General features: G+C 38.3%; 1 protein-coding gene across 2 annotated transcripts in view; it reads right to left on the bottom strand.

Annotated features, from left to right (window-relative positions):
- The window catches only part of LOC149212926 (uncharacterized), a 261,965-nt gene extending 248,608 nt beyond the window's left edge, over nt 1-13,357 (bottom strand). The window contains exon 1 of one of the 2 annotated variants that reach the window (XM_089391933.1): nt 13,004-13,357. In XM_089391933.1, coding sequence (XP_089248059.1) covers nt 13,004-13,310 — 307 coding nt within the window. In that variant the 5' untranslated portion in view covers nt 13,311-13,357. The remainder of the gene's footprint in view (nt 1-13,003) is intronic. The other variant, XM_089391932.1, reaches the window with a different exon arrangement.
- Between the last annotated feature and the right edge of the window lie 288 nt (nt 13,358-13,645).

Here is a 13,645-nt window from a genome sequence, read left to right as displayed (position 1 = left end):
GGGAATAATATGGGGTACAAAGGGAGGTACCCAAGGGAATAATGTAATAATGGGATGGGACATAGTAATACATAAGGTGGTTAACCCGTATCATGTAAGGGACCACAAGTAGTTAGTAATAATGTAATGGGCGCATGGTATTAGATAGATGGTATTGAGGGAACCATGGTAATGACCCATGGTATTGTATGTATGAGGCCTATATAGAGGCTAGAGACTCCACATTGAGAGGTGTCAAGGATTATTGTATGAACAGCCATATGGCTTGTGAAATGTTCTCCTTCCTTAAGGAATGAATGTATGGTGTTGCCCTACCTTAAGGGTCTGAATCAATAAAGTGAATCATTTTCTATCTATATTCAGATCTTGTTATTTCTAGTGATTATTTGCAGTTATTGGGTACATTGGTATCATTTCATATATTTGCAGGTCAAATCTATAACAAGTGGTATCAGAGCTATAACAAGTGGAATCATAGCACTTTCTTGGGCAAAAGTGGAGAATTTTTTTTTAATTTTTCGCAGGAACTTTCTAGAGCGGCGAGTTTGCAGATCAGATCTATACATTTTGAGAAAAAATCTACAAAATCTAAATGCAGATCTGGATTCTTTGTAAAAAAATACCCAAGTTCAAAAAAAAAATTGGCCAAATCAGAGCCTGAATGAAGGAGATATCGCTAATTTAAAAATCAATGGTGTTGCGAACATTTTTTGGGGGGGCAAATTTGTAGATCAAATTTGTACGTTTTGAGGCAAAATCTGCAAAATCTAATTGCAGATCTAAATTTTTTGTGGAAAAATACCCGATTTCACAAAAAAAATCGGCCGAATCGAAGTCAAGATTTAAAAATCAGTTGGGTTGCAGACATTTTTTCTAGTCAGCGGGTTTGCGGTGCAGATCTGTACGTTCTAGTGCACAATCTGAATAATCTAATTACAGATCTGGATTATTTGTGAAAAAATACCCAATTTCAAACAAAAAAATTAGTCAAATCGGAGTCCGGATGAGGGAGATATCGCTGATTTAAACTCAACTTATTTTTTAGCCAATTTTTGTGACAGCGGGACAGTTGCAGCGCGAATAGGAAATTCCAGTGCCTAGATCGAGATTTCTACCACATGAGAAGATGTAGAATGGTTGTTCCATTTCCGAAAACAGATCATAATAGAGATTCTGAGCAATATTGACGGAATTGTGGCCATTTCAAATTTTAGCCAAGTGCGTGAATTTTTTTTTCAAACCTTCACGGCTTCTAGCAAAGAATTTTTTACAGGGAATGATAAGGGTCCTACTATTGAAGAATTTATAGAATATCACAAATCTCGACACAAACAATTTTGAGTAAGTCGCCTGCTATTTAATCTAAAAGATGAAGTTGTTAAATGGTGGGACTCACTTGACGATTCAGTGATGCGACTTCCTCATGAAAAACTAAAAGAATTTCTTTTAAAAAAATGGTCTCATGCTAGAAAACAAGATAAGTAAAAACATGTGAGGTTATTTCCTACTGGTATATCCTTATTGCAGGTTCATGGATTGATTCAGAAGGAGAAGATCATTGTGTCTATAAATCCTAGTTGCAAGCAAAATCTCATAAATGTCAATTTGGAGAAAAAAACTACAACTGCCAGCAAAACACATGGAGCACACAGAGGTTAATAATGAGCAGGTGCAAGTTTATAAAGATTTGAAGATTTCTATAGACAAATATGTATTGCATTCTGATTTTTATGCTTCCGATATAGCTAATGAGGATGTTGTTTTGAGATACCCTTAGATGGAATCAATAGGTACTATAAATATTAATGTGCAGAAGAAATTCCTGAAGTTCTGATATAAAAAGAAGAAAATTACATTACAAGATATTTCCATCAATAAACAGGTATAATCCACGGAGGCTGAAGCAGAAGATGTTCCAAGAACTGACATATCAGATGATGAGCCATTGATAATCGACAATCAAACACAAACAGAGGTTGAAGCAGAAAAGGATACAGGTGGTGATACATCAGATGAGGGCTCAGTGGTTGAAGTAATATTGGAAGATAAGACACCACAGTAGGCACCACAACATGTACCAGATTACAGTCAGGCTCCAGTAAGGGGTGAATTAAAGAAAAAGACACCGTGGGTTAAAACTTCAACATATCATCACCCACATCACCCCGCAAGACAACAACCAACAAGACGGCAACCAATTAGCCATAAGGACAACAACCCCCGCATGACAGATAGATAGGAGCGAAGATCCACCTATTACACATCAACACAGAAGAGCTGCCACGATCAACTTCCATCTCAAGCGAGCGGGGCACCAGCGAGATCGAGGGTTCACCTTTCTCTTGGATGGCTAGATGCACGTGCATGGTACCAGTGGACTACTCTTTTGAGTAGATCTTATTATTTGTGTTCTTCCCATGTTTCGGGGACGAAACATGCTAAGGGGAGTGGAATGTTATATACCTAGGGGGGATAATATGGAGTACAAAGGGAGGTACCCAAGGGAATAATGTAATAATGTGATGGGTCATAGTAATAAATAAGGTGGTTAACCCGTATCATGTAAGGGACCACAAGTAGTTAGTAATAATGTAATGGACCCATGGTATTAGATAGATGGTATTGAGGGAACCATGGTAATGACCCATGGTATTGTATGTATGAGGCCTATATAGAGGCTAGAGACTCCACATTGAGAGGTGTCAAGGATTATTGTATGAACAGCCATATGGCTTGTGGAATGTTCCCCTTCCTTAAGGAGTGAATGTATGGTGTTGCCCTATCTTAAGGGTCTGAATCAATAAAGTGAATCATTTTCTATCTATATTCAGATCTTGTTATTTCTGGTGATTATTTACAGTTATTGGGTATATTGGTATCATTTCATATATTTGCAGGTCAGATCTATAGCAAGTGGTATCAGAGCTATAACAAGTGGAATCAGAGCACTTTCTTGGGCAAAAGTGGAGAATTTTTTTTTTATTTTTCGCAGAAACTTTGTAAGGCGGCGAGTTTGTAGAGTAGATCTATACATTTTGGGGAAAAATCTGCAAAATCTAATTGCAGATATGGATTCTTTGTGAAAAAATACCCAAGTTCAAAAAAAGATCGGCCAAATCAGAGTCCGGATGAAAGAGATATCACTAATTTAAAAATCAGTGGTGTTGCAGACATTTTTCGGGGCAGCGAATTTGCAGATCAGATTTGTACATTTTGGGGCAAAATCTGCAAAATCTAATTGCAGATCTAAATTTTTTGTGGAAAAATACCCGATTTAAAAAGAAATCGGCCGAATCGGAGTCCGAATTTAAAAATCAGTTGGGTTGCAGACATTTTTTCTGGTCGGCAGGTTTGCGATGCAGATCTATACGTTCTGGTGCACAATCTGAAGAATCTAATTGCTGATCTGGATTATTTGTGAAAAAATACCCAATTTCAAAAAAAAAAATAGTCGAATCGAAGTCCGGATGAAGGAGATATCGCTGATTTAAAATCAGCTATTTTTTCAGCCAATTTTTGTGACGGCGGGATAGTTGCAGCGCGAATAAGAAATTCCAGTGCCTAGATTGGGATTTCTACTACATGAGAAGATGCAGAATGGTTGTTCCATTTCCGAAAACAGGTCATAATAGAAATTCTGAGCAATATTGACTGAATTGTGGCCATTTCAAATTTTAGCCAAGTGCGTGAATTTTTTTTTTCCAAACCTTCATGGCTTCTAGCAAGGAATTTTTTACAGGGAATGATAAGGGTCCTACTATTGAAGAATTTATAGAATATCACAAATCTCGACGCAAACAATTTTGGGTAAGTCGCCTGCTATTTAATCTAAAAGATGAAGCTGTTAAATGATGGGACTCACTTGACGATTCAGTGATGCGACTTCCTCATGAAAAACTAGAAGAATTTCTTTTAGAAAAATGGTCTCATGCTAGAAAACAAGATAAGGAAAAACATGTGAGGTTATTTCCTAATGGTATATCCTTATTGCAGGTTCATGGATTGATTCAGAAGGAGAAGATCATTGTGTCTATAAATCCTAGTTGCAAGCAAAATCTCATAAATGTCAATTTGGCAAAAAAACTACAACTGCCAGCAAAACACATGGAGTACACAAAGGTTAATAATGAGCAGGTGCAAGTTTATAAAGATTTGAAGATTTCTATGGACATGTATGTATTGCATTCTAATTTTTATGCTTCAGATATAGCTAATGAGGATGTTTTGGGATACCCTTGGATGGAATCGGTAGGTACTATAAATATTAATGTGCAGAAAAAATTCCTGAAGCTCTGATATAAAAAGAAGAAAATTACATTACAGGATATTTCCATCAATAAACAGGTAGAATCCACGGAGGCTAAAGCAGAAGATGTTCCAAGGACTAACATATCAGATGATGAGCCATTGATGATCGACAATCAAACACAAACAGAGGCTGAAGCAGAAAATGATACAGGTGCTGATACATCAGATGAGGGCTCAGTGGTTGAAGTAATATTGGAAGATAAGACACCACAGCAGGCACCACAACATGCACCAGATAACAGTCAGGCTCCAGTGAGGGGTGAATTAAAGAAAAAGACACCGTGGGTTAAAACTTCAACATATCATCACCCACATCACCCCGCAAGACAACAACCAACAAGATGGCAACCAATTAGCCACAAGGACAACAACCCCCGTATGACAAATAGAGAGAAGCGAAGATCCACCTACTACACGTCAACACAGAAGAGCTGCCATGGTCAACTTCCATCTCAAGCGAGCGGGGCACCAGCGAGATCGAGGGTTCACCTTTCTCTTGGATGGCTAGATGCACGTGCATGGTACCAGTGGACTACTCTTTTGAGTAGATCTTATTATTAGTGTTCTTCCCATGTTTCGGGGACGAAACATGCTAAGGGGGGTGGAATGTTATATACCTAGGGGTGATAATATGGGGTACAAAGGGAGGTACCCAAGGGAATAATGTAATAATGGGATGGGCCATAGTAATAAATAAAGTGGTTAACCCGTATCATGTAAGAGACCACAAGTAGTTAGTAATAACGTAATGGGTCCATGGTATTAGATAGATGGTATTGAGGAAACCATGGTAATGACCCAGGTATTGTATATATGAGGCCTATATAGAGGCTAGAGACTCCACATTGAGAGGTGTCAAGGATTATTGTATGAACAACCATATGGCTTGTGGAGTGTTCTCCTTCCTTAAGGAGTAAATGTATGGTGTTGCCCTACCTTAAGGGTCTGAATCAATAAAGTGAATCATTTTCTATCTATATTCAGATCTTGTTATTTCTGGTGATTATTTACAGTTATTGGGTATATTGGTATCATTTCATATATTTGCAGGTCAGGTCTATAACAAGTGGTATCAGAGCTATAACAAGTGGAATTAGAGCACTTTCTTGGCTCTGATACCACTTGTTATAGATCTGACCTGCAAATATATGAAATGATACCAATATACCCAATAACTGTAAATAATCACCAGAAATAACAAGATCTGAATATAGATAGAAAATGATTCACTTTATTAATTCAGACCCTTAAGGTAGGGCAACACCATACATTCACTCCTTAAGGAAGGAGAACACTCCACAAGCCATATGGCTGTTCATACAATAATCCTCGACATCTCTCAATGTGAAGTCTCTAGCCTCTATATAGGCCTCATACATACAATACCATGGGTCATTACCATGGTTCCCTCAATACCATCTATCTAATACCATGGGCCCATTATATTATTACTAACTACTTGTGGTCCCTTACATGATACGGTTTAACCACCTTATTTATTACTATGGCCCATCCCATTATTACATTATTCCCTTGGGTACCTCCCTTTGTACCCCATATTATCTCCCCTAGGTATATAACATGTTATTTTACCAATTAAGATCTCTTAGATAAAACACAAAATTAACAATTACAAAGATAAACGATTTTATTAACAAGAAATTGACGAGGACTCCAATCCTCTTTACAACGAATCAAGCTCCAACTTGTACAACAATTTGTTCTAGGGCTCCCTAAGGACACCAATCCCAAAGCCAATTCAATAAAGAAAAATTGTAGGGCTCCAACCCTTATATGAAGACACCAATCTTCAATCTACCAAGCTCCTATTGAAAAATGTGTAACTAGGGTCGGTCCTCATATAGATTAAATGTACTTTTGATTCTTGTAAAGTGTAAAATGAAAGAAAATTTATTTTTATTATTTTTGGAGCATGGGTTTCATGCTCAAGGTATTTTATTTTATACGTCAAGCACCCATTGAGTACTTCTAGGGTTTGTCCTAGGTCAAGAAGTCAAAAGAGTCATTGTCATAAGTTGAAGACCCCATCGGGCACATTGTAACTTGTAAAGAAAATTATTTTTGTCTTAAAAAGTGTCCAGATACCCTCCAAGACCAAGTCGGCCTAGCAGTTGGCAAGTCGGCCTAAAGGAAGAGCCACGTCCACCCTTGAAGAGCCTATAAATAGAAGAGAACTCGTCCTACTTGAAGTACATTCACTCACCACTCATTCTAGCAAAGGAAGAGGAAGAAGAAGGCAGCGAAGGAGAAGGAGGACAAAGGAGATTTGTGTTTGGGCTAATTTTCTCTCACACGTGCTAAGGAGAACTAGGGTTTCTGCAACAAGACCTAGGGTTTCTATCTTCAAGTTCGATCTTGGAGAAAAGGAGACAAGTAGGTCAAGCGAAGGTCACCAAGGGTAATCCTCATGCTCCTGAAGTGAGGGAAAGTCAAGCGAAGGTCAAAGGAGGGCTCAGAAGGCAGATCGAAGCTCACATGTGTGGCAGCAGCAACTGCCTGGGGGCCAAAATTTCAGATTTGCAGTGGAGGCCGAAATTTCTGCAACTAGAGGTCGAAGAAGTGCTACTGGAAGAGATTTGACTGTGTTTGACAGAATCAAGGTTAACACATCATCCGTAGAGGTTAGTGATCCAGGTGGACGTTGGTGGCCACCCACCTATCCCATTTGGACCCCCACAACTGTCTCTTTCAGTTCTTCAGTTTCCGTAATTGTAGCACAATTTACTATTTTTAGCAGTTTTTCGGGTCCTGAACTTCCGAAGCCATTTTGAGGCCCTAAACGACGTTTTTTGGGAAATCTAGGAGCAACCCATATTGCTCTTCCCAAAGTTGTAGTGCTCGGATAGATCTCTCTAACAAGCTATTGTACGCGTCAAACGAAGATCGGGTCCACTACATCTCTGTATTTATGGTTATTTCTGTAATTTGTTGTGTTCATGTTTAATTCTGAATTAGTTGGTCTTGGTCTTGGAGGGTTTTGAAGTCAGCCTTAAGGTCTTGGAATTCGTCAATTGAAGAATCTATAAGAAAGAGAAGAGATTTACGGGATATTCCTCTCGAGTGGAGAGGTTTTGGCCCTATCTTGCGGCCTATATTCTGTGTTATTGTTCTTCTTGTTTTGGTAGTTGTTTGATGATTCACACATATAATAATAAGTAACAAAGCTAATAAGTAAAAGGACATCACAAGCAGTTATCAAGTAAAGAGAAATCTCTATAATCGTTGCCCTTTTGATTTCTCAACAGCTCCAACCTGGTCTTTGCAAGACTCCAACTTCTAGGGCTCCAACCCTATCTTTCACAAGGCTCCAACCTTGTTTTAATGAGGCACCGACCTCTAGGGCACCAACCCTTTCAATCTGCTTCAAGTTCTTCAAGATAGTTGCAAATAGTTCTCGAGGGTTTCCTATGTCTTCTGCAACAAGCCCTGACAGTGTCTTTTTCAACAATGCTCTCAAAGTACCCTAGCTCATCAATGACAACTTTATGATTCTCAAAAGTTGTCTCCACAACTCTTCATGTCACCCAAACAATATTTTTCAATGTCACATCATGAGGACTTCAACAGTGCATCATGATCTCCAAGGGTGCCTTCAAGATCAACTTAAATCATCAATAATGCTTTCCCAAGATGTCTTCACAATATCTTTACAATATCCTCAACAAGCTTCTTGATGATGGCTTCAAAGGATGATCTCCTATACTCCTTCAGAAGTCTTCACTTCAACAAGGCACCCTTGTTAACATAATCAAGTTCAAACCCCTACACTCAAAAGATGCTCCAAGATTTCTTCTTATGAGGCTACCAAAGATGTCATTAAAAAAAAGGTCCAAACAATATTCCAAGAAACCTTTAAGTGTTGCCCTTAAGAAATCTTCAATGAAGCTACTTTATTTTCCAAGGAGGATAACGACCTCCAAGAAGACTTGCAATCAAGGAATAGAACTATAAAAATAAAGGAGAAAAAACCAAAGTAACCGAGAACCATGGGCAAAACAAAAAGAGACAAAACAGACTCGAACTCCACCATTTCATCATTCACTAAAGATCTTTCATCTATCATTGTCTGCTCTGAGATAACAAAAAAAAAAAAAACTTTACGATAAGGCTAACAATAGTGGCATTCGAAATTACATCATTAACAACCTGAAGGAGGTGGAAACCCTTCGGAACAAATTGTTGGAATTCCAGTGGAAAGTGAATTTCTTAACATGATAATTACTTGTGAGCATTATTATGATTCTTCTTAGTTTATTAACCTTCTTCTTCATCAAGCAATTATCATTAGAGTACAAGAAAATAAAACAAGAGACAAATTACACCAGAGATGAGGCTCCAGGCCAAGGGAAACCCATCAATCCTTTCTTTATAGAATCAAGAGAAATCCAAGTCATATAACCATTGTCCCAAGTACCAAGTCAGTGCTTTCACCAGTCAACATCCATTTTCATATTGTCCTTCATAGGTTTGTCCATGGCTCTATTCATAGAATCCTTCACAAGGCATCATAGAGATACATTACAGATTTTGTATGTCATCATAGAGATAGGTTTACACATCCTTGTGTGTCATTATAGGGATCCATTACAAAAGCTCGCTTTCCAACATAGAGAAGCATCACAGAAGCTCACATTCCACTTTAGAAAACATCACAGAAGCTCGCATTTCCACTTCAGAAAAAACATCACAACAACTCACATTTCCTCTTCAGAAAAACATCACAAAATTTTGGATTTCCTCACAGAAAACCACCATAGAAGATCGCGTTCTATCACAGACGACTGCTACAGAAGATGTCCAAACTTGTTCACAAATAGATGACCACACTAGTCAATATATAGTGTTTCTCACACGGCCAAAGAGGTGCCTCTTCATCAAATCCAACATGTTCAACTAGGAGGGCCGACTTGGCTACTTGGACAGTCAAATATAATTACACGAAAATTTTAAATATATTTTTCTTTTACAAGTCCAATGGGACATATTACAATTTAATGTTTCTTTTATTAAACAAATTGTCTTCTTCACTTAGTTATGAAGACGGAACCTAGTTACAATTTCCAACACAAATTGCATGTGGCGCTCCATTAATCCCCTGATGCAGCAAAAATTAGTGATGAATGCTTTGGCGCCCTCGTTTTCTCCCGATAGAAAGAACTGCATCGTCTGTTTGATTAGGACATGAAAATTCAATATGAATTAGCAAACAAAATGCAACAAAAATATATGCACGAAGTTGCAGGGTACCCAATATAATTTAACAACCTTTACAATATCATTGAACAAAGCCAATCACTCATGCCAGTCAAAGATGGGCAGAAATGATAATACGAAAAACACTTCAGCAGACCTTATTGATTGTCATGGTGGCAAAACTAGTATTTGCAAGGAATATTTGATGTTGCCCCCAATGCTTCTAGAGCACAAAGGCAGATACACGCATGTTTTGGACATGGATGGGACGATCCTCAAAAAGAAATCCCATCAAGAATGGTATGTAGACTTTTCCCTCCAACAAGAAGACATTGCATTGTCCACTTACATTTTAACACGACCAAGCCTCCAAGAATTCTTGAAACAGCATCCAACATCTACGAGATTGTCATCTTCACATAAACTTCAAAGGCGAAGGCAGATGCAATACTTTATAATATGGTAGACAACAATGAGCTTTACATTACTCACCACCTTTATAGAGAGTCTTGTAGAGAAATCAATAGGAAATTAGTCAAAAAGTAGTCTTCTCTCAAACATGATATTAGAAAAGTGGTGATCATGGACAACTGCATTTTCCACTACTCCCTACAACCCCGCAATGCCAATCCCATAATGTGTTACAAGGGCAATCCCAACAATGAGGAGCTTGACTACCTATTCAAGCTTCTCCTCCAAATGTCCACAATGGAAGATGTCTAAATCTTCCTCAACACCCAATTTCCAAAACTACACGATTTTGAATCCGAGATTCCAAAACAGTTGGATTATCATATTGTAAATACAACCTTGGTGTCTTCTTGACTAGGTTCGTATTTATGCTTTGATCTCCAACAACATGACAAAAAGAATACTCTTGTTCTCAACATGGACAACACTCAAGTAAAGGAATCCTAGAATAAATTTCCCATTTGCTCAATTTATTTCAGTATCTATAAACCTCAAGTTAGGAATATAAAGTGTTTAGAAATTAGCATCAATGACAAATTTTGATTCAAAGATTCTAATCCTGGCCTATCTTTACCTTCAGTCGAGAAGTTCGTGGGAGAGACGTCTAAGGCATCTCAAATTGTGATTTTCACCTTAAGTTGTGTGGATAAAGTTGTTGTGGTTTTGGATGAGATAAACCACGAGAAAATTAGTCAACATGTTTCTCGACAAGGATTTTCGTTGTGCCACAACTCTTCTAAAGAGCTAAAATTTCTTGGATTAGATATGAAGAATGTGGTCTTTATCGACAATCTACTATCATGGAGGCTAATAGTTGGTTCTCATGAATCCTTGTCTTACCTATCTCTGCCCCTCACTACAAGAAATCACTTCGATCACTTCTCCGGCAATTGGTGCGCTGCTCTCTTTAGAAATCGCTCTCTTGATCTCTTACCCGATGTATCTTCCAAATGCCGATCAATACTCTTCTTATAATCTTCTCGTTGAGAACCAACAGCCCATATTAGATTCTAATCAATGGCTCAAATAATTTTGGCTTGATCCTCGTCTTCTTCTAGAAGTTTCACCCCCAATTTAATTAATACCCTTTAATTATTTTAATTTCCTAAGTTTAGACTTAGACATCCATTAAAAATTATTAATTATTTTAATAAAACCTTCTCCAGGTGGACTTTCCCAAAACGATTTGTGGTATTCAGGAATACATGTGTCCTAGCCTCCCTGCAAATTTTGAGGCTTAGAGCCTATGTAACCGGATTCGTCCTACATGGGCTATGCATCACGAATCCAGCGAATCCAACACAATTCGTATGGATTTGTGTTCGGATATCGTGACACGTCGTGTCCGATCGGGACACGATCGAATCTGGATCGTGTCACGATTTCCAGACACGAGTCGGCAAAATAACGACCCGTGCGGCTTTTTAAGAGGGCTTTCCTCATTTCATTTTGCACATTCAGTCATTTACTTTGTTGTGGGTTTGTTGTGGGTGTTTGGGAGCAAGGAGAAAAGAGTGTGGGAGCATTTTCAAGGAGATTCAAGCAACAATAAAGTGCATTTTCTCTCTAATATTTTTGCATTTTTATTAAAGCAATCTGCAAATGCATTTCTTTTACAAATTTGTGCATTTTTTGTTTTTTTTTTTTACTATGCATAATGTTACTTTGTAAAGAGTAAAACTTACATATAGATGAAGATCTACGTTTGAAATCAATGAATTTGTATCATGAATGAGAATTTGTGTAAGAAATATCTAATTTTTAATATATATATATATAATAAAATATTATATAACATATCCGAACATGTCCTGTTCCAGAGGGTCAACGTGTCCATATCCGACATTCAAATCCCTGAATCCGTCGAACCCTGAATCCACGTGTCAAGTGACTTAGGCACACACCCATATGCATCCTTGCCACATAGACATGATCTCACTTGTGTAAGCTAGCTCTCTCACCTGAGTAAGGTGACCTTTGTGCAAAAGGGGCCGTGTGAAAGTCCCAGGCCTATTTGGCAGAGTACATTCCCCAGTTGCAAGTTCTGGGCCAAGGGCGCCTTTCAAGGGTTGTAAGCTACCTACATTCGATTGTAACACCCGCATAATGGAGAAGGCATGGAGAAGACATGCCTGCCACCAAGTTAATAAAATGCATTACAAAGAAATATATGTATATGCTTGCCACGGAGACATGTTGTGCCCTACGAAGGCTATCTCACCCTTGCAAGCCAGCAATCTCACCCAAGCAACTAAGCCTCTGTATGGATTTGGCCCGTTGAAAGTCCAAGTAGATTTCCTCCAATTGCAGTTCCTCGGTCCTCAGCCAAGGGTATCTTTCTAGGGTTGTAAGCTGCTTGCCACCTAGTTGATCAGAAGTATTACTCTTATTTATATATAGAGAGAGAGAGAATCAGAATGGCCAGATTATAACAAGCACATATACATGTCAAGTGGGCAGTGGTCAAGGTGAATCAAGTGAGCTTTCTTCCCGGAGACTTGGGTTGAAACCCTTCAAAGCATAATGTCGTGATGCCATGTTACTGGAGCCAGTTATGTGCTACTTCGTGAAATCTCATCGTTAATTGAGAGTAAGCAATTTCTCCTGAGCAGTAACATCAAACAGAAAAGGCCAGGTACGAGTCCTTGGTAATTTTGACAGAATAAAGGATTGAAGGTAATGGCATCCTAGTCCTTGGTAATTTTGACAGAATAGAGGATAGAAGGTAATGCCATCCTTGTTGACACATAGCCCTTTACAACCCAAAATAATAATAATAACAAAAACCCAGTAAACATAATGCACAGATTTCAACAGCTTTAAACATATTCTTGAATTGGGTTATACAAAACGTGCTAAATCAGCTTATCCAGCTGAACAATGCCACAAAACGTTCACTGTCTATATTACAACAGAAATTTAAAAGGGTAGAATCACACTCGTTCAGTAACTGGAGGGAGGAATAAAGATAAAATTAGAACAATTGGCAGTCAATCATAGGCAAGCTTACCAAGCCTAGCCCATGAAGAACTGGGCTTCTGGTCGTCTGCAGAAGAGAGGCTCCCTCCTCCTTTCCTTCCTGAAGACTCCCCTTCGCTACCCATCGAATAAATCCCCGTTTTCACCCAATCAATGAATGTTGTTGATCGAACAATCCGTATGTATTTGCAGATTGTGAAGAGGTTGCAGAATTGGAACCAGAATTGCCCAATATCTCCGGCGGGCACAGATTGAAATCTTATTCTTCGATGCTGTGGGTAGCTTGTCTGTGACGAATGCCTTCCACCTTCAAAATGCTTTTGTCCCTTTCTATGCATTCATCCTTCTCATTTCAAAATCCCTTCATGGGTTTATTGAAATTCTGATGTGTTTGTGGGGCCTATGAGTTTGTTCATGACACGTTCTTAGCGTCGTTATAGGAATTGATGAATTTAATTGAAAAATAGCTTTTATAAGATGGTTACGAAGTGCAAAACCACATCGGAATTACCCAATTTGCTTGAGCTTCGGTCCATTCTCTATGAAGTTTAACTTTTTCGGTAAATTTATAACTGAGTCATTATTCCCTAGGATAATGTAAACTTAAAAGAAGTATAGTATATGCAAAACCATAGTCAAATTTATGTGAATTAGAAGTTATGAATGTATTGTA

This window comes from Pinus tabuliformis, chromosome 1_1 (genome assembly GCF_031772625.1).
Source record: "Pinus tabuliformis cultivar Carrire ecotype Pingquan chromosome 1_1, CPIR1, whole genome shotgun sequence".
NCBI lineage: Eukaryota > Viridiplantae > Streptophyta > Pinopsida > Pinales > Pinaceae > Pinus > Pinus tabuliformis.
This window is presented reverse-complemented; position numbering and strand designations above follow the sequence as displayed.